Consider the following 21,910-nt stretch of genomic DNA (forward strand, 5'->3'; position numbering starts at 1 on the left):
AAACAAGAGTCGCCCTTGGAGAAAGGATACTTTGTGCTGCTAACAGAACTGGTACCTGAAAATAGCCAAACTATCCAGAGGATTGGCCAGAATGAGAGTGTCTCCCAAAGTAGGTATCTTGCTTTTCAATATCTTTTGAATCTGCATTTCTGCCCCCTGGCTTTTTTCCCTATAACTTAAAGTCCTCTGGCCTCTCCCAGTCACTGCCTCAAGACAAATTGCCTGGTCTTTCTTTCACTATGTTAGTCTCTAAAAATAACACTTAAGAACCTAAAATCCACTACAGATTGTCATACTGAGAGAAGTAAGTCAGACAGAGGAGAAATAGCATTTGACATCCCTTATATGTGGAATTCAAATGATACAAACGAACTTACTTCCAAAACAGAGAACAAATTTTTGGTTGCAAGGAAGTGGGGAAGGATAGGGGGAAGGGATAGTTACGGAGTTTGGGAAGGTCATACACACACTGATATATTTTAAATGGATAATCAAAAAGGACGTACTGTATAGCACATGGAACTCTGCTCAATGTTATGTGGCAGTCTGGATGGGAGGAGGGTTTAGGGGAAAATGGAAACATGTATATATATGGCTGAATCCCTTCACTGTTCACCTGAAAATATCACAGCATTGTTAACTGGTTAACTCCAATACAAAATAAAAAGTTTAAAAAAAGAAAAAAGGAACCTAAAAGTCCAAACATCTTGATCAGGCTTTGAGGCACAACACAGTCAAGCCCAACTTTATCCTCCTCTGCTCCTCAGTGTCACCTTTTGGCACACATGTAGTCACCCACACCCAGCCCGCCCTTTGCTCACCCCACATGCTCTGCCTGAAACACCTCCAGCCCCCACCCCTAATTATTTATTTATAGTAGGTCACATTTTTTTTCCAAGTGGATGAATTAAAGACCTAGCCATATTCAAGGCTCAGTTCAAATTTTAAAAGTGAAAGTGAAGTCTCAGTCATGTCCGACTCTTTGCGACCCCGTGGACTATAGCCTAATACTCCTCCATCCGTGGGATTCTCCAGGCAAGAATATTGGAGTGGGTTGCCATTTCCTTCTCCAGGAGATCTTCCCAACCCAGGGATCAAACCCGGGTCTCCCACATTGCAGGCAGACGCTTTACCATCTGCACCACCAGGGAAGCTCAAATTATAGGTCATATACAAATCCTTGCCTGACCACTACAGTCTGAAGGAATCACTCCAGCCTCTAAATTTCAACTAGAAAAGAAAATTGTTATACACATTTATTGAGCTCCTACTAGGCTCCAAGCATCAGCCTAGGTTACATTTTATGAGTTCTCACTTAATTTTTTTTTTTACTTTACAATGCTGTATTGGTTTTGCCATACATTGACATGAATCCGCCACAGGTATACATGAGTTCCCAACCCTGAACCCCCCTCCCACCACCCTCCCCATATCATCTCTCTGGGTTATCCCAGTGCACCAGCCCCAAGCATCCTGTATCCTGTATTGAACCTAGACTAGCGATTTGTTTCTTACATGATAGTATACATGTTTCAATGCAATTCTCCCAAATCATCCCACCCTTTCCCTCTCCCACAGAGTCCAAAAGACTGTTCTTTATATCTGTGTCTCTTTTGCTATCTCGCATACAGGGTTATCATTACCATCTTTCTAAATTCCATATATATGTGTTAGTATACTGTATTGGTGTTTTTCTTTCTGGCTTACTTCACTCTGTATAATCGGCTCCAGTTTCATCCACCTCATTAAAACTGATTCAAATGTATTCTTTTTAATGGCTGCATAATACTCCATTGTGTATATGTACCACAGCTTTCTTATCCATTCGCCTGCTGATGGACATCTAGGTTGCTTCCATGTCCTGGCTATTATAAACAGTGCTGCGATGAACACTGGGGTACACGTGTCTCTTTCAATTCTGGTTTCCTCAGTGTGTATGCCCAGCAGTGGGATTGCTGGGTCATAAGGCAGTTCTATTTGCAGTTTTTTAAGGAATCTCCACACTGTTCTCCATAGTGGCTGTACTAGTTTGCATTCCCACCAACAGTGTAAGAGGGTTCCCTTTTCTCCACACCCTCTCCAGCATTTATTGCTTGTAGACTTTTGGATCGCAGCCATTCTGACTGGTATGAAATGGTACCTCATTGTGGTCTTGATTTGCATTTCTCTGATAATGAATGATGTTGAGCATCTTTTCATGTGTTTGTTAGCCATCCGTATGTCTTCTTTGGAGAAATGTCTATTTGGTTCTTTGGCCCATTTTTTGATTGGGTCATTTATTTTTCTGGAATTGAGCTGCATAAGTTGCTTGTATATTCTTGAGATTAGTTGTTTGTCAGTTGCTTCATTTGCTATTATTTCTCCCATTCCGAAGGCTGTCTTTTCACCTTGCTTATAGTTTCCTTTGTTGTGCAGAAGCTTTTAATTTTAATTAGATCCCATCTGTTTATTTTTGCTTTTATTTCCGATATTCTGGGAGGTGGATCATAGAGGATCCTGCTGTGATTTATGTCAGAGAGTGTTTTGCCTATGTTCTTCTCTAGGATTTTTATAGTTTCTGGTCTTACATTTAGATCGTTAATCCATTTTGAGTTTATTTTTGTGTATGGTGTTAGAAAGTGTTCTAGTTTCGGTATTTCACAAGTGGTTGACCAGTTTTCCCAGCACCACTTGTTAAAGAGAGTGTCTTTAATCCATTGTATATTCTTGCCTCCTTTGTCGATAAAGCCCAGAGATAAACTCACTTAATCTTAATGGTCCGCTTCACAAGAGAAAAGTCCCTGAAAATGTAAGCTGATTTTCCATGGCTGTTTGGAAAAGCAGCAGAATCTGGATTTAAACTTGGTTGAATCTGGGTTCCTCCCACCATCTGCCCAGCCTCTCAACCATGAGGGCTGTGTTAAGGAACCCAAGTAGTTAGACTGGGAGGAGGAAGGCACTCCAGGCAAAAGGAAAAGCAGAGGCATGTTCCCGAATCGGGTTGCGGGCTGGTGGGGGCGGGGTGGCGGTGCTTCCTTGGTAGCTCAGCAGTAAAGAGTCTGCCTGCCAATACAGGACATGTGAGTTCGATCCCTGGGCAGGGAAGATCCCCTGGAGGAAGAATGGGCAACCCACTCCAGTATTCTTGCCTAGGAAATCCTATGGACAGAGGAGCCTCAAGGGCTACAGTCCATAGGGTAGCAAAAAGAGTTGGACACAGTTTAGTGACTAAGCAAGCACACATGTTCACGAATGGTGAATCTTGGACCACAGCTGCCATGGAGTTGAGTAGGAGCTCTCTTTCATATTTATCAAAACTCCTCCCCACCGCCTGGGTTCCTTCCTTCCTTGGGGTCATGCCCTTCATAAAACTGTCTGATGATCATCAGAATAGTAGCACTTAAGGTGCAAGAGGCACTATGTGCTTCTCCAGTCTCATTCTCATAACATTAGGAACTAGGTTCTATTACACCCATTTGACGGATGAGGAAATAAGCAATTTCCTCATTTCCTCATGAGAGTAAGAACACATCTGTTCTGTAATTCAGGTTTCTAATACTTAATCATTTAGTGATGATGCTCACCAGGCAAAGAGATTATCATGAAGGGCCAAGGAAAGGAGATGCTGCACTCTTTAGGAAAATATGTCTAGTTCTGGCTCTGCCTTGCCACTCTCATCAAATTCCTGTGCAACAAATGTGAAAATCATTTAACCAAGATCTCCAGAGACGTCCATTCCCATTCCATCAGACTTAGGACCTTAAGGGCCTCCCAGGCGGCACTAGTGGTAAAGAACCCGCCTGCCAATTCAAGAGCCACAGGAGTCACAGGTTTGATCCCTGGGTCAGGAAGATCCTCTGGAGGAGGGCATGGCAACCCTCACCAGTATTCTTGCCTGGAGAATCCCATGAGCAGAGGAGCCTGGCAGGCTACGGTCCATGGGTCACACAGAGTTGGATACAACTGAAGTGACTTAGCACACATGCAGGCAAGGACCTTACGTGCCTGAGAGAGTATCAGAATTCTTCAGCCTCCTCCATCTTGATAAAAAGGATTATCCAAACATACTGACTCTATTCTTGCAGCTCTCTCCCTGCCACACTAACTTCCAATATCAACGAAGCTAAGCATCTACTGTATGCCAGGTATTGTTCTAAGAGCAGGTAACACAAAAGTCAAGACCCCTGCTCTCTAGAGCTTAACATCTGCCAAAGGTGACAAAAAGTAAACAAGATGATTTCTGATGATAAAGGCTACAAATGATGAGATCTGGTGGTGAGGTAGAAGGAGGAAGCTGAATTTAAAAGCCATTCCTGGGAAGGTAACATTTCCATTCATACCCAAATGACAAGCAGGACCCAGCCTTCAAAGCTCCAGTATCTATCATATTTCGGGGGTTGAAAAGGACACCAGCAATCATCTAGTCTCAGCCCCTTACTGATGGATGAGTAAACAGAGACTCAATGAGATGATATGCAAATTCGTTCCACATTTCTGAAGGACTTCCCTGTTGGCTCAGACGGTAAAGAGTCTGCCTGCAATGCGTGAAACCCGGGTTTGATCCCTGGGTTGGGAAGATCCCCTGGAGAAGGAAATGGAAACCCTCTCCAGTATTCTTGCCTGGAGAATCCCATAGACAGAGGAACCTGGTAGGCTACAGTTCATGGGGTCGCAAAAAGTCAGACACACTGAGCGACTAACACTTTCAACGAGATTAAAACACAAGATCTCGCAGCTGACAGCAAGGCTGCCCTACTGCTCCACAGGGCCTTTGGAGACACATATTTGAAATGTAAGCACATTTGTGGTTATGCTTGAACACATATTTCTAATTTTATTTTCAATACACCCTTGCGGAAAAGATGAGAGGCTTTGATAGGCAATAAACTTGAGGCTCCAGTTGGCAAAGGGACTTGTCTAATGGCCTGTCACTAACAACTGAATCAAAGCCCAAGTTATTTGTATTCCAGTCCCATGTTCCTTCCCTGGGATAAGAAAGAGTTGTCTAACCAGTGGTCTATGAAAGTAAGACATCATTACTAGCAACTTCATAGTTTATGGTGCAAAGAACAAACAAAAGAGTCAAAGATAAGAACAATTTACTTTGTCATAACACAGAGACTCAAAGTCCCTGAGTTATTTGCTGCAGGGAAGAACATGTGACTCGACAACCATGGCCTGAGACAAAGAGCCCTTGTGCCTTTTGGAAACGGGACTGAGAGTTCACTCATCGGTGCAACGTTGCAGCACCTGTAACTGAGGAGATGTGTGCTCCTGCAGAGCCAGCCCAGACCAAGAATCTCCTCCACTGGGGAGCCCCGAGACGACAGTCACACTTAAGCCTCTTGACCACTTCCGCTTAGGAAATAAGTTACTAAGTAGTGGCTCCCAAACGTCCCTTCCCACAAGAATCATCTGAAGGGATGTTGCAGAAGGGAAAAAAAAACCAAGATTTTTCATGGCCTCACAAGATCCAAAGAACTAGACACTCCAGAGGGTAAGGTGGGGATCTGTTTTAAAATTCGGTCAGCCTAAAAATCCACGGACTTTTCTTATTTCTCAGAGCTATAACATGATAAAAAGCATTTTTATTATCCAGTGAGAAAGTTGTTAGGTTGTATCTTTTAATGGCTGCTTACAAAAGAAAATCTCTACTACCCAAAGCCCTTGAACAGTGGGAAGGTCTGTGAGAGAAAGAATCTCCCTGGAAATCTGTGAAGTTTGTTGTCTCCCTCCCTTCCCTCTGGCCGGTGCAACCCTGGGAAACCTTGCTCTGAGGGTCAGATTACCTATTCTCTTGTGAAGCAGACTCTAGCCTGTGAGGGTCCGGGTGTCTCATGCACAGAGAACCTCAGAGTGTAGAGAATCCCTCATCCCCCAATCCCACCATCACCAACGGGGCCTGCCTGGCTTCTTCCCCACCAGGCTCTCTTCTGCCCTGGACAGCCAGCTACTGCATAGAAATGGAAAAAGAAAAAGAAAGAAAGGGGGTCTGGGCCTAGGTGGTCAGGGCCCTCAGTCACAGGCACCCCGAGTCAGTTCTTACCTAGGTCCCGGAGGAAGAAGAGCCACTGGCCTCACCAGGAGGTTCTCTCTCTGCTGGTGAGCTCTAGTTGGAATTCACTGGACTTTGAACAAAGGTTGATTTAAAAGCTGATATATTTAACAGGGATCTGTGGTCTGAGTTCAAATGACCTCTGTCCAGCTTGCTGTCAGCTGGCTGGGCTCTGAGCTGGGCAAACCTGGAAAACCCTCAGCAAACCCAAGGCTCAGGCCCATCTGCCTAGAGAGGGGCGCAGAGGAGGGAGAGGAAGCTAGCCAGGGGGCGGGGCCTTCCGCTCGGCAGATGCCTCAGTCACACCCAAGCAATACCCAAGCCTCAGAGCCACCGCTGTCCCCCAGGCCAAGGGCAGCGGTGATCGCCAGCACCTGAGCACCCTGAGGTCTTCCTGGGGAGCAGTGCCTGTGCCACCTCACCCGTAGGAGGCCACAGGCCAAGAAGTCCCGGTAAAAGGAGCAAAGCTCCGTGTACGCCCATCCTGCCTCCTCTCCAACTGGCGTTCTTACTTTGCAAGCTGAGCCAGTAAAGCCCCTGCTCTTATTTCTCAACTCCTTTGCTTTCCTCATACACTCTCTCCTCTCTCTCTTTCCTTTCTCTGTCTCACCTGAGGGTGCTCTGTTTCTCTTCTCCAACAACTGGTTTCCCCGTCCACGCTCAGAACCTCTCGGGCAAGCCCTGCTGGGCAGGTGGAGGCACTTCCACAAGCTCCTGGGCCGGCTCCTGGGAAGCACAGTGGCGTCCTGAGCTCAGCCCCTAGCCCTGAGCAGCTGATCCCTATCAGCAGCACCCACACAAGCAGACCCAGTGCTGGGCTTCTCACTGACCTGGATCCTCAGCCCACACTAGAAATCAGGGCAAGAGATTGCTCCGAGCAGTGAAGCAAAGAGAACCACAGGCTGAGGACAGGGTGGCCTCGCCCTCCTCCACCTACATTCCAAAAGCGCCTCTTGTCTTTGCTGGGCCTTGGCTGCTCTCAGGTGAAGGCACGGCAGGAGCCAGAGGGTAAATGGTCAACAATGACAGACATCTGAGTAGCTAGTTCATATCAGGTCATCTCCACCTTCACATCTACCTGGGCCTCCTAAATGTCTTCCAAAGCGGACAGTAGAAGGGGAAGATCTGGATGTAAGATCAGAACACCTAGATTCAAATTCTGACTCCATCACTTACCGAGTGTTTGATCTAGAGGAATTTATTTATTTTGACTGTCCTGGGCCTTCGTTGCTGCAGTCAGACTTTCTCTAGTTGCAGTGATGGGGGCTACTCTTTAGTTGCGATACGTGGGCTTCTCTGAGGTGGCTTCTCTTCTCTTGTTATGGAATTCAGGCTCTAGGGAGTGTGGACTTCAGTAGTTGTGGCACACGGGCTTAGTTGCCCTGCAGCATGTGGGATCTTCCTGGACTAGGGATTGAACCCATGTCCCCTGCATTAGCAGGTGGATTCTTAACCACTGGACCACCAAGAAACCTTGAGGAATTCATTTTTAACTCTGAGTCTCACTTACTTTCATCAGGTAAATGGTTGTTATAACATTGTTTTTAGAAGTTTTTTTTATATTGAATCAAAACATCTCTCACTTCTGCTCCTGAGTTCTCATGGCTCCCTCTGAGCTACACACTAAGTGTACTCTATTTCTGCACAGAAGCTCTTCAGATATTTGAAGGCTGATGTATTTCCCATGTGTGTGTTAGTTGCTCAGTCATATCCAACTCTTTGCGACCCTATGGAATATAGTCCGCCAGGCCCCTGTGTCCATGGAATTCTCCAGGCAAGAACACTGGAGTGGGTTGCCATTTCTTTCTCCAGGGGATCTTCCCAACCTAGGGATCGAATCCCGGTCTCTTGAACTAGGCAGATTCCTTACCACTGAGCCACCAGGGAAGCCGAATCCCCCATAAGCCTTCATTCCTCTGGGAGTCAATGGATCCCTCCATTCCTTCAGGTGGTCTGCCTTTGCCATGACTTCAATACTTCTTGCCCTGGATCCCAGCCTGTCAACATCCCTCTTAAAATCAAAGGCCTGAAGGGGAAACTTGGAGGGGAGGGAATTAGTTCTTTATCTTGAGTGTGGGTTTTGTCTACAATGCCCAACGAAACTATACACCAACAAGTGGATGAATTGTGTTGTATTGAAATAATTCTTTAATTTTTAAAGTAGCCAAAGTCAGCAGAATTATTCTTGAAATTTCTAAAATTAAAAAAAAATGGAATGATTAAAAGAAAAGGCAGTTTCACAATGCAGTTTACCCTTGGTCTGTATTCAAAGACTTCTCAGACTTACTCTTCACCCCAGGCCAGATGGGATAGATAGCAATAGCCTGAAAACTGGAAATAGAAGAGGCCTTGATATATAGAGACACTATTAGTTCAAAATTAAATAGAAATGAGGAATTGTTTGTTTTAATGACAAAACTCTTCCCCACTGTTACGTGGAACTGAATGAGATTTGCCCTCACTAAAATTTGGATTTAAAAAAATTTCATGGCAATAACTGGCTGTGATTTGGTTAATGCAAAGCAGAGTAGGTCTTTTTGCTGATTATTTAAATCAATTACTTAGATCTAGACATTAAAGACAAGGGAAAATCACATTGTCTATTGTGTGTGCCTGGTAAGCCTTTATATCCATTATTCTGTTAACCCTCAGCATGATCTTATGAGACAGTATCCCCATTTTACAGATAAGTGAAGTGAAGTTGCTTAGTCGTGTCTGACTCTTTGCGATCCCGTGGACTGTAGCCTACCAGGCTCCTCTGTCCATGGAATACTCCAGGCAAGAATACTGTGGTGGGTTGCTATTTCCTTCTCCAGGAGATCTTCCCGACCCAGAGATCAAACCCAGGTCTCCTGCATCGCAGGCAGACGCTTTACCAGGGAAGCCCCAGGATAAGCCCCTTATCTTAATTTACAGATAGAAAGAGAGAAGTCGCTCAGTCATGCCTGACTCTTTGTGACCCCATGAACAGTAGCCTGCACCAAGCTCCTCCGTCCATGGGATTTTCTAGGCAAGAGTACTGCAGTGGGTTGCTGTTTCCTTCTCCAATTCTATTTCTTGTCTTCTTATTTTACAGATAAGAAGCTTTTAAATCCATCTGGTTAATTATCTTATCAGATCTCCTGGCTCAGAAGGCTTACAGAGCCTGTCTGTCTCCTTAGGTAGAATTGTTTTTCCTCTACAATAAGGCCTCCCACTATCCAAGGAATGTGCTGTCCTTCCCTAGAGGTACTCAAGAAGAGGCTGACGATAACCTGTGTCATGTTACAGAAAGAAGTCCTGCATTGTTAGGGGATTGGAGTAGGTGATTTCTTGGGTTGCTTCCAACTCTGAGATTCTGTGAACCTAAATGCTGTGGGTCCTGCCCTGGTGTGTGTAGGGGCAAGAGTTATGAGCATGGAATTTGGCATCAAATAGATGCTGAATTGAATCTTAAATCTGCCATTAACAATTTTATGTTTTTTATTGTGAGCTTAAATTTGCCTGGGCTTTATCTATGGAACACCTGGCAGCTTGGGTGGAGGGTTTTCTGTTTTGTTTTTGTCTAGCAGATCTTCTCCATACACATAGAATGGTGACGAAAGACACGAAAAACCTTGGGTCAATTTATGTTGGTTACTTGCTGTAGTGCTTCTAGATCATGCAAAAAATGAACGTCAGTTACAGCACCAGCACCTCCTCAAAGCAGATACATGGTCAGGAACTTGCAAGAGAAGATTCTTTTTCTTCTCAGAGTCCAGGCCAAGACAGGTGGTTTCCTTCTTATTCCTGATCCATTTTACCCTGTTCTGTTTTTTCCATAAACCTATCTCCTTTCATCATGTTTATACAATGTTTATTAATTATATTCTGTCTCTTTCCCACCAGAATATTATCTCCCCAGGGATAGAGATTTGTAATTGTTTTGTCACTGTATTCCAAGAGCCTAGAATATAAGCCTAGCTTATAGCAAGCTTTCCAAAAATGAATGAGTGAGTGAATAAATGAATCAATCTCCTTTTGCTAACAGGGTTGGTTTTTACCCCACCCTTTCACTGAGATTGTAGCCTTCTGAGATTCTGGGCTCCCTGCAGGGTCTCAGTTCCTAGGTCTTAAGTCCTGTCCCAAAGTGACCCTGGGAAAATAGACTACTTGGTTACTGGTTTTCAGCTTTCTCCTCACTTTCTTTCACTTCACTTTCTCTTCACTTCTGGACCTTAGCAATTTCTTCCCCTTTTTCCAAGTTCAACTATGTAGTTGAAAACAATTTTCTTTTTATATATTTTACCCAGTATTTCCATGAACTTTGTAGAGAAAGGGATTTCAGGTTTTCTAGTCTGCCATGTTTCCAGAAATGATTCTATCACTTAGCATTACTTTGCCTCTCAAAATGTCAGCTTTAGACAATCCTGCAAACATACAGCGGAGAAGGCAATGGCACCCCACTCCAGTACTCTTGACTGGAAAAATCCCATGGATGGAGGAGCCTGGTGGGCTACAGTCCATGGGGTCGCGAAGAGTCGGACATGACTGAGCGACTTCACTTTCACTTTTCATTTTCATGCATTGGAGAAGGAAATGGCAACCCACTCCAGTGTTCTTGCCTGGAGAATCCCAGGGATGGGGGAGCTTGGTGGGCTGCCGTCTATGGGGTCACACAGAGTCGGACACGACTGAAGCTACTTAGCAGCAGCAAACATACAATAATCAAAACAGTGTGGTATTGGCACAAAAATATATATGGACCAAAGGAACAGCCTAAAAAGCCCAGAAATAACCCACACACTGATGGTCAATTAGTCTTTAACAAAGGAGACAAGACTATACAATGGAGAAAAGACAGTCTGTTTAGAAAGTGGTGTTTGGAAAGCCAGGCAGCTGAATCAGTGAAGTTAGAACACTTCTTCACACCATACACAAAAATAAACTCAAAATGGCTTAAAGATTGCAATATAAGATATGATATCATAAAACTCCTAGAAGACAACACAGGCAAAATATTCTTGGACATAAATCATAGCAATGTTTTCTCAGGTCAGTCTCCCAAGGCAAAAGAAATAAAAGTAAAAATAAATAAATAGGACCTAATCAAACTTATTAACTTTTGCACAGCAAAGGAAACCATAAACAAAGTGAAAAAACAACCTACAGGCCGGGAGAAAATAATTGCAAAGAATGCAAACAACAAGGGCTTAATCTTCAAAATATACAAACAGCTTATTTAGCTCAATTAAAAAAAAGGAGGGGGGGGGCAAAAGACCTAAATAGACATTTCTCCAAAGAAGACATAAAGATAGCTAAACAGCACATGAAAAGATGCTCAACATCACTAATTATTAGAGAAATGCAAATCAAAACTACAATGAGGTTTCGCCTCATACTAATCAGAATGGCCATCATCAAAAAGTCTACAAATGATAAAAGCTGAAGAGGGTGTGGAGAATAGGGAACCCTTCTACACTGCTGGGAGGAATGTAAATTGGTACAGCCACTATGGAGAACATTATGAAGGTTCCTTGAAAAACTAAAAATAGGACTTCCCTGGTACTCCAGTGGTTAGGAATCTGCCTGCCAATGCAGGGGACATGGGTTTGATCTCTGGTCCAGGAAGATTCCACATGCCACGGGGTAAATAAGCCCATGCTCTAGAGCCCACGTGCCACAACCACTGACGCCCATACTCTGCAACAAGAGAAGCCACCACAGTGAGAAACCCACACACCACAGTCAGCGAGTAGCCGCCTTTCGCCGCAACTAGAGAAAGCTTACAAGCAACAACAAGGACGCAATGCTGTCAGAAAGAAACTGAAAATATAGTTACCGTATGATCCAGCAATCCCTCTCTTGGGCATTGACTCCAGAAAAGACAAAAAACTCTAATAAAAAAGATACATACACCTCCTCCCCCTCGAAGAAGATACATATACCCCAATATTCACAGCAGCACTACTTACAATAGTCAAGACATGAAAGCAACCTAAATATCCATCAACAGATGGATGGATAAAGATGTAGTACATATACCCAATAGAATATTACTCAGTCATAAAGTAAAAATGAAATAAGGCCACGTGCAGCAACAAGGACGGACCTAGAGATTATCATACTAAGTAAGTCAGACAAAGACAGATATCGTATATGACTTGTATATGAAACCTAAAAAATGATGCAGATGAAATTATTTAAAAAACAGAAACAGACCCACAGACATAGAAAACAAATTTATAGTTACCAAAAGGGAAAGGAGGGGAAGGATAAATTAAGAGGTTGGGAGTACACTACTATATATAAAATCAACAACAAGGTCCTACTGTATAGCACAGGGAATTATAATCAATATCTTATAATAACCCATAAGGAAAAAGAATGTGAAAATTATATATGTATAACTATATAGAGATAGAGATATATAACTGAACCACTGTATACCACAAACTGAAACAACATTGTAAATTAACTATACTTCAGTTCTTAAAAACTCATTAAAAAAAAACAAACTCCAGTTTTTTCTTCTATGAAGTACAGATACTAACAACGTTAGAGTATTTCTTGGAGACTTAAAAAGACATTTGTAGAACACCCAGAGCCTGACGAACCCTCAATAGAAAATAACATTATTGTGGTTTTTGCAAGAACAAGACCTCTTAATTTATGGGCACATGTTGTACAAGCAAGCTCATGGAAATAAACGGGCTAGACATACACAGTGGGCAACTCTGTTCAGGAGTTCAGAATGTTTGGGGCATCATGGATGGCATTTTTGCCCACACACAACACAGCATTTTGTGCAAGTGGTCAGGAACAGAAAAGTAAAAAGACATCCCAATGCTTTCCATTTTTTTTCCTATCATGTCACATGGAGAAATTGGTAACAGTTGCATAGCTCATCACTAGAGTAAACAAATGAAGCTTTTTAAGGCTGGAGTGACCTGCCTAGGGCCAAGTGTCCCAAGCTCTGCCCACACTCCCCAGAGGGGAAGGGGATCAATATTTGGATATGCTTGAATAAAACAAGAAAACATCATTGAGGGCTTCCCTGGTGGCTCAGTGGTAAAGAATCTGCCTGCCTACGTAGGAAACAGATTGGATCCCTGATCTGGGAAGATCCCACGGGGCACAGAGCAACTAAGCCATGTGCCACAATTGTTGAGCCTACGCTCTAGAGCCCAGGAACTGCAACAACTGAGCCCACATACCAAAGCTACTGAAGCCCACACCCTCTAGAACCTGAGCTCTGCCACAAGAAAAGCCACCGCAGTAAGAAGTCTGCGCCACAACTGAAGACCAGCCCTGCACTCTGCAAACAAGAAAAGCCCAGGCAGTAATGAAGACCCAGCACAGCCAAAAAACAAATAAAAATACTTAAAATTCATTGAGAGCAAATAAATAAAATTAAGCAAATGAAGATTTTACCATATCCATTGATTGAAACTTAAGCACTAAAATAGTTCTCCAAACTGATCTACAGATTATTGTATTTCTAATCAAATTTCCCACAGGGATTGTTTGTTTTTTGGTGAAACTCGACAAACTGGTTCTGAAAAATAAGAATAAGGAAGGAGTTGTTCTCCTGGGTAGCAAGATACTAGAGAGACAATAATTACTACAATATGGCATGGCCGCAAGGTAAACTGTAACACTGGAACAGACTAAAAAGCCCCCAGACAGACTCATACAAATAGAAGCAATATGACAAAAACGGAGGAAAAGGCAGGTCTTTTTTCAATAAATTGCTCTGCTGTATTCCTTTCAGGTCTGGTTTATTTCATTCAGTATGATATTTGTGAGATTCATCCATGTTGTTGTTGTAGTTGTAGTTCATTTGTCTTCATCCTGGGATTCTGTTATGTAATGTCCAAACAACAGTCAGAACTTGGGGTGATGCCTGCCCAGGTGGCAACACAGTATCCACATTGGAAGGGATCTATATCTTGGCATTGGCATACGTCAAGAATCTTGGATCTCTCCACCTCAATTGTTTTTATTGTGGTAAAAGTATACGTAACATAAAATTTACCATTTTAACCATTTTTTAGTGTCAGAGCATTATGTACTTTCACATTATTGTGCAACAATCACCACCATTCATCTCCAGGACCTCTTTATCTTCCCAAACTGAAACTACACATCTATTAAACAACTGTCCCTTGTCATCCCCTGGGGCTCTGGCAACCAACATTCTACTCTTTGTCTTTATGAATTTGACTACTCTAGGTACCTTGTACAAATGGAATCACACGATATTTGTCTTTCTGTGACTGGCCTATTTCACTCAGCAAATATCTTCAAGGTTTATCCATGTTTAGCATGTATTAGAATTTTCCTTTTCAAGACTGAATAATATTCCATTGTGTGTATACACCATATTTTATGTATTCATTCACTCAGTGTTGAGTGGATTACTTTTGGCTATTGTGAATAATGCTGCTATGAACATGAGTGTACAGACATCTGTTTGAGTTCCTGCTTTCAGTGCTTTTGAGTATATACCCAGAAGTGTAATTGCTGGATTATATGGCAATTTTATGTTTAGTTTTTTGAGGAACTGCGGTACTGTGTTTCCACAGCAGCCGCTCTATTTGCATTATCTTCAACAGTGCACAAAACTTCCAGTTTCTCTGTATCTTCACCAACGCTTGAGAGCTACATGCAAAAGAATGAGAATATAACATTTTCTCATACTTTATATAAAAATAAACTCAAAATGAATTAAAGACCTAATTGTAAGACCTGAAACCATAAAACCATAAAACTTGTAGAAGATAACATAGGCAGAATACTCTTTGACATAAATTGTAGGAATATTTTTTTTTATCTATCTCCTAAAGTAAAAGAAAGAAAAAAAAATTTTTTAATGAGACCTAACTCATCTCTCACGCTAGTAAAGTAATGCTCAAAATTCTCCAAGCCAGGCTTCAGCAATATGTGAACCGTGAACTTCCACACGTTCAAGCCGGTTTTAGAAAAGGCAGAGGAACCAGAGATCAAATTGCCAACATCCCCTGGATCATGGAAAAGCAAGAGAGTTCCAGAAAAACATCTATTTCTGCTTTATTGACTATGCCAAAGCCTTTGACTGTGTGGATCACAATCAACTATGGAAAATTCTGAAAGAGATGGGAATACCAGACCACCTGACCTGCCTCTTGAGAAACCTGTATGCAGGTCAGGAAGCAACAGTTAGAACTGGACATGGAACAACAGACTGGTTCTAAATAGGAAAAGGAGTAGGTCAAGGCTGTATGTTGTCACCCTGCTTATTTAACTTCTATGCAGAGTAACATCATGAGAAACGCTGGGCTGGAAGAAGCACAAGCTGGAATCAAGATTGCAGGGAGAAATATCAATAACTTCAGATATGCAGATGACACCACCCTTATGGCAGAAAGTGAAGAGGAACTAAAAAGCCTCTTGATGAAAGTGAAAGAGGAGAGTGAAAAAGTTGGCTTAAAGCTCAACATTCAGAAAAAGAAGATCATGGCATCTGGTCCCATCACTTCATGGGAATTAGAAGGGGAAACAGTGGAAACAGTGTCAGACTTTATTTTTGGGCTCCAAAATCACTGCAGATGGTGATTGCAGCCATGAAATTGAAAGACGCTTACTCCTTGGAAGGAAAGTTATGACCAACCTAGATAGTGTATTGAAAAACAGAGACATTACTTTGCCGACCAAGGTCCATCTAGTCAAGGCTATGGTTTTTCCTGTGGTCATGTATGGATGTGAGAGTTGAACTATGAAGAAAGGTGAGTGCCGAGGAATTGATGCTTTTGAACTGTGGTGTTGGAGAAGACTCTTGAGAGTCCTTGGACTGCAAGGAGATCCAACCAGTCCATTCTAAAGGAGATCAGTCCTGGGTGTTCTTTGGGAGGAATAATGCTAAAGCTGAAACTCCAATACTTGGCCACCTCATGTGAAGAGTTGACTCATTGGAAAAGACTCCGATGCTGGGAGGGACTGGGGGCAGGAGGAGAAGGGGATGACAGAGATGAGATGGCTGGATGGCATCACCGACTCCATGGACATGAGTTTGGGTGAACTCCAGGAATTGGTGATGGACAGGGAGGCTTGGCGTGCTGCGATTCATGGGGTCACAAAGAGTCTGACACGACCGAGCGACTGAACTGAACTGAACCAAATAAAGCTTAAAAGCTTTGCACAGTAAAGGAAACCATCAACGAAATGAAAAAATAACCTACTGAATGGGAGAAAGTATTTGCAAATGATATGATTGATAAGGGATTAATATCCAAAATAGATAAACAGCTCATACAACTCAATATCAAAATAAACAATTCTGATTCAAAAATGGGCAAAAGACCTGAATAGACATTTTTCAAATAAGAAGAAATATGGATGGCCAACAGGAATATGAAAACGTACTCAACATCACAAACCATCAGAGAAATGTAAATCAAAACAATAATGAAATCCCACCTCACACCTGTCAAAATGATTATCATCAGAAATTCTATAAATAATAAATGCTGGAAAAGGTGTTGAGAAAGGAGACCCTTCAGCTGTTGGTAGGAATGTAAACTGGTGCCGCCACTATGGAGAACAATAGGCAGTTCCTCAAAAAACTAAAACTAGAACTACCATATGATACAGCAATTCTCCTGTTGGGCAAACATTTGGAAAAAGTGAAAAGATTAATTTGAAAAAATATATGTATATATAACCCCATGTTCATAACAGCATTGTTTATAATAACCAAGATATGGAATCAACTTGAGTATCCGTCAACAGATGAATAAATGAAGAAAATGTGGTATATAAACTGGAACACTAGCCATAAAAATGAATGAATTTCATTTTTCTGCAACAGTGCAGATGGACCGAGAGAGCATTATGCTTAGTGGAGTAAGTCAGACAGAGAGAGACAAATTGTGTGTGTTATCACTTATATGTGGAATCTAAAAACCAAAACAAATAAATAAATATAATAAAACAGAAACAGACTCACAGATATAGAAACAAACTAGTGGTTACAGGTGGGAGAGGAAAGGGGGAGGGGCAAGATAGGGTATGGGATTAAAAGTTTAAAAGGACTATGTATAAAATAAGTAAGCAATAAGAATATATTGTATAGCACAGGGAAATATAGCCATTATTTTGTAATAACTTTAAATAGCATATAATCTATAAACTTATTGAATCACTATGTTGTATACCTGAAACTAATATTGCAAATCAACTATAGTTCAATAAAAAATAAATCCAAGGCCAATGTCCTTCTACTACACCAGTCTGCCTGGGTTAGTACAAGATTCTAGCCTCCACCCTTTACATTTCAGATAAATCCCTGATATGTTCATATTTTTACCCCAACTTCAGATCTGATTATCCTTGTCTTTTTAGTAGCTCATTAACTTACGTGGAGCCTGATATTTTAAGCTCCAGCGGTTTTCTGCCCCTGACTGTCAATGTTTATGACAATCTCCTCTGTTACTCCCTAGATTACTCTGGCCTCATCCAACACCTGAAGAAGCATTCTGTTTAGTCTGCATACCTTTGGAGGAATTTATTAGGCCAGGGTCCAGATACAGAGTTGAGATAAATGTTTTACAGCAGTACCAGGCAATGGGCAGGAGGAAGGGCAAAGTCATGGTCCTCAGCTGGTTCACACACTGTGGCTCCACATGATTGCTGAGTTAAACTTTCTAGTGTTTTTTCAGCAACCAGGTAACAGGTCAAGGCAGGTCTGAGGACCCCTAGAGAGCTGTGACTTATTAATACTTGGAAGTTGGCTACAAAGGACACTTTAGTAGTTATTTCCTCCCTCTTCCTTTTCCCAGCTGAGGGGTCAGAATACACAGTACTTTTCCACTGGTAGGGGCGGGGGCGAGAAACAGGTGCCAAGCAAGAGCAGGCCATGTCCTCGGTTCCTGAATGCATCAAAGTCTGGGTACTCTTGGAATACCAATTAGGGTCTATCTTTACCTCTTTCTGAAAGACACAAAAATGGAGGATCAATGGTCCTTGGGGAGTTTCCAGCTTCTCAGGGGCCCCAAAGGGACAAGCTTAGGGGCAGGTAAACAAGGAAAGTGCCAGAGACCTCAAGGCCTCAGCCTGACTCCAGCCCTCACAGGGAGACTGAGGACCATCCCATTCAGGAGTGAAAGGCCAGTGAGAGAGAATCAAGACAAAGAACAGATTAATGGACCCAAGTCTGTGGCATGATTTAAAAGACACCCCTCCCTCAAAGTACTGCCTCCTTCAGGATGGTCTCAGGACTTCTTGACACTCTAGTTAAGAGAACCAACTAATTCATGTGCATGCTATTTTCCCCCATTGCTTAGAATTTTAACATGCCAGAAACACAAACACATACATTACTCACCTTCATTATCCACTGAAGAAAGTACCTCTTCTCAGAAGCCCCAGTCAGATTAAAGATGATCCCAACTGATATGCCATGAGGTGGTATACAGCCTCTATGCCCCCAGCTACAGGACTGCTACAGTGGATCCCTTGCTAAACAGTATCTTTTTCCTTTCCCCTAGATCAGCCTGGAAATATTCCAGAGGACAAAATGTTAAGTCCCTGATTCAAAGGCTTGGGCATCAGGAGGCCTGGGATTCCTAGGGGCTGTAGGAAGGCTGAAGAAGTGCAGATGTCACAAAATGCAGGAGGCTAGTTTCCTCAACCCCTTTGGCCAAAGACAGAGCTCGGCAGGAGACTTACAACAGAGCTCAGGACTGGAACTCACACCTGCCACTTGTGGGGCAGCTGTCAAGAGGCCATAAGCAGAGAAAGATAGGGATCTGCAGCTTCAAAGCCACATGCTGTGTGACTCTGCTGTCTAATAGGCAGTGAACTGCAGAAAGGAGCCGTCTTCCTATTTGCTCACATGGCACAGTGTGGCTTTGTGGTGGCAGTGAGGGGGCACCCCAGCCCAGAAGACACACAGAGCTGTGACTGCAGCCATTTCTGCCACCAGGCTGCTGTATCCTGAAAAAACCTGGAATATCACCATATGGATCAGCATGTGGAGCAGGTGGCAGTGTTCAGCCTGCCGAGCCAGCAGTTCTGCAGGAGGGAGGCCTGGCTGCAAAGGAACTGGTGTCCTCTGTGACCAGGAAGAGGTAAGACACTCTCCTGTACACCAGTGACCTGGGCAGATTTTTTCTGCCTTCAGTTTAAAACTTGAGGTCATTATTCCCAGTAAGCCATTCACTACAGACTGGAAATTGGGATTGAAACTGTGAGAGGCATTGCTCCCAGAGCCTGCCTTGTCACCCTAATACCTACACCCCTGAAGCTGCCACGCCATCCCCATAAAAAACAGCCCTGACTCTCTCCTCATGATGTTACCAAGGACTCTGGGCAAGAGGCCAGTAGAGACAGAGGCAGGGGGTGGGGACTGAAATGCCTACACAGCTTTGCTCTAAATGCCCTCTGGCCCTGAAGTTTGTTTTCCTTCCAGAAAACTATTGGCTGTACCAAAGGGGTCAGTTCACCCTTCCCCAGGGGAGACGCTGGGTCTCCCACCAGGCCCATGGAGCCAGGAGAGGCAGAGGCCAAGACAGAGAAAAGAAGTAGATCCCTTTTCTCTGGCAGCCTCTGACATGCTTCTTCACATGGCCTGTTGTCCGGGTTGCTCTCACAGCAGTCACAAAGCAAGTGTAAGCCCCAGGTCAGACCCAGGATCAGAGTGATCTCCCCAGCCAACACCCCACACACAGTAAGAGCCCCATGCGGAGGCAGCCAGGGAAGCTTCAAGGGGAAATGTGACAGAATAACAAATTTTCCCTTATGTGCAGATGTGGCCTCAGGAATTTCATTGCCTAAAAGTCTGATGGGGTCAAGTGAAATGTGGAAATTAGCCACAAAAACTAAAGTGATCTTTGGCGGCAGTGAGTATACTAGGCTCCAACTATGCTGAGGCAAGCGGCAGGTCTGAGCCCCATGCACACTTGACAAGGGAACTTTACAAACCAGACTCTGTTTGGAGCAGAGTAACAAAAATGAAGGAAATATTGACACTGAGCCAGAAGGAATAGGTGAAGAAACTAAGGATATTTATCCCAGAAAGAAGAAATGTTAGCTAAAATGATTAACTTTCTTCAGTGATTTGATGAGATCCCACATAAAGAAGGGTTTCCCTGGTGGCTCAGACAGTAAAGAATCCGCCTGCAATGTGGGAGACCTGGGTTCAGTCCCTGGGTTGGGAAGATACCGTGGAGAAGGAAATGGCAATCCACTCCAGTATTCTTGCCTGGAGAATCCCATGGACAGAGGAGCCTGGTGGGCTACAGTCTATCGGGTCACAGAGTCAGACATGACTGAGAGACTAACACACACATGTGGAGAAGGAATCCAGGTAGTGCTAAAACTCAGCATTTATTGAGTACTTACTATGCGCCAAAAAACCAAGCTAATTATTTTATACACACTTCCTCATTTAATATAAACATCTTATTTAGATATTTTAGAAACATATTATTTCCATTCTATAAATCAGGGAAATTCAGAAAAGCTGAAAGACTTGCCCAAGGTCACATACCTAGTGGGAGAGGAAGGAGATGAGCCCAGGCCTGTGACTCAGCCACCATCCACAGACATGTTCTGTGCGGCGCTCTCAGCAGAATTAGGAGCAATGGTTGGGTGGAAGTAAAAGGAAGGCAGTTCTGAAGGCAACAGGAGGGAGAATTTACAAACAACTGGAGGGTTCAACAAAGAATAGTGGGTGGATGCTGTGAGTGGTCATGAGCCACACACAACTAGAGATGGAGGCTGAGGATTCAAGAAGTATTAAATAACACAGTTGTCAAGAATTACAGCAACAGCAGCACCTGGGAACTTATTAGGATCCCAGATCCTTGGACCCCACTGCAACCCTACTGAATCAGAAACTCTGTGGCTGGGCCCAGACATGTGTATTTTACCAAACCGTCCAGGTGATTCTGATACACACTCAATTTTGAGAACCACTGACAAGGAAGCTTCTACACTGTGCCAGGGACTGGACTAGATGACTGTGTTTGTCCCTTCCATCTCTAAGACATCACAGTTCTACAGAAGTGAGATACAAGTATGACTTAACAATTAACCAGATTTTAACACAGAGCACTTTATAGTAATATCCTGGAAACAATATATCAGCTGTTAAATTGTGTTATTGGACTCAGTTACCTCAGCCACGTGAAGGCTGACAAGATAAATATCTGGGAGACTGTGGACAATGGGGCTGCCCCTCCAGCCAGCAAGCAACCTACATTCTAGCCACCTCAGCCACTTCACTGGTTTCCAAACAAGCCCCGAGTGGCCCCACTCCTTGTTCATTCCTATTGTTCTTCTATCTGAAAAGCACTTACCTTTTGAAATTCTCTCTTCTTTAAAAGCTCAATTCAAATGTCACCGTTCATGAAAGTGCCCAATAGTGTCTGGTGCACGGATTAGTCTCTCTTCCGGCTTTCCTTCTCGGGTGTCCTCTCACTTCTGGGTGATTTGCAGCACCTGGTGCAGTCGGTCGGCTCTGGCTCACAGGGGTGGGGCCTCAGCAGAGAGTGTTCTCCTGAGAGGAGGCCAGCACTCAGGCACGTCAACCCCCCAGTGCCTACCATACAATGATTCTCAGTGAGGAGGGATCAGAAGCGGCATCTTAGGAAAATGATTTAGGCAACTATTTACAAGATGCACAGATGCCGCCTCACTGTGAGAAAGAAGCCCTCTATGATTCAGTTTCTAGCCCTGAGGTCTTTGCAGAACTTTGAGGTTTTTGCAGTAACCAGTGTGAATACATGGCTATGCCGTTGGGGCTCAGGGGGCCCACCTTCGTGCATCTACAGCCCTGTTATGTTCAACTCCTCTTCATGTTCATAACAATCTGTGTTATATAATCCCTGGATGATGAGAAATGCTGAATGCCCTCACAGCCAACCTTCTAAGTAC

At 43.4% G+C, this 21,910-nt stretch overlaps 1 protein-coding gene across 5 annotated transcripts in view; it reads right to left on the bottom strand.

Moving 5' to 3' along the window:
• The window catches only part of PDZK1 (PDZ domain containing 1), a 52,090-nt gene extending 30,609 nt beyond the window's left edge, over positions 1–21,481 (bottom strand). Inside the window, exons 1-2 of one of the 5 annotated variants that reach the window (XM_005677746.3) lie at positions 21,334–21,479; positions 20,523–20,646 (exon numbers count right to left, since the gene is read on the bottom strand). In XM_005677746.3, the coding sequence (XP_005677803.2) occupies positions 20,523–20,571 (49 nt within the window). In that variant the 5' untranslated portion in view covers positions 20,572–20,646; positions 21,334–21,479. Of the gene's footprint in view, positions 1–6,025; positions 6,123–6,644; positions 6,812–18,356; positions 18,376–20,522; positions 20,647–21,333 lie in introns of those variants that run through there. The other 4 variants (XM_005677748.3, XM_005677750.3, XM_005677749.3 and 1 more) reach the window with 4 other exon arrangements.

The sequence above is a fragment of the Capra hircus genome, chromosome 3 (genome assembly GCF_001704415.2).
Source record: "Capra hircus breed San Clemente chromosome 3, ASM170441v1, whole genome shotgun sequence".
In the NCBI taxonomy this organism is placed as follows: domain Eukaryota; kingdom Metazoa; phylum Chordata; class Mammalia; order Artiodactyla; family Bovidae; genus Capra; species Capra hircus.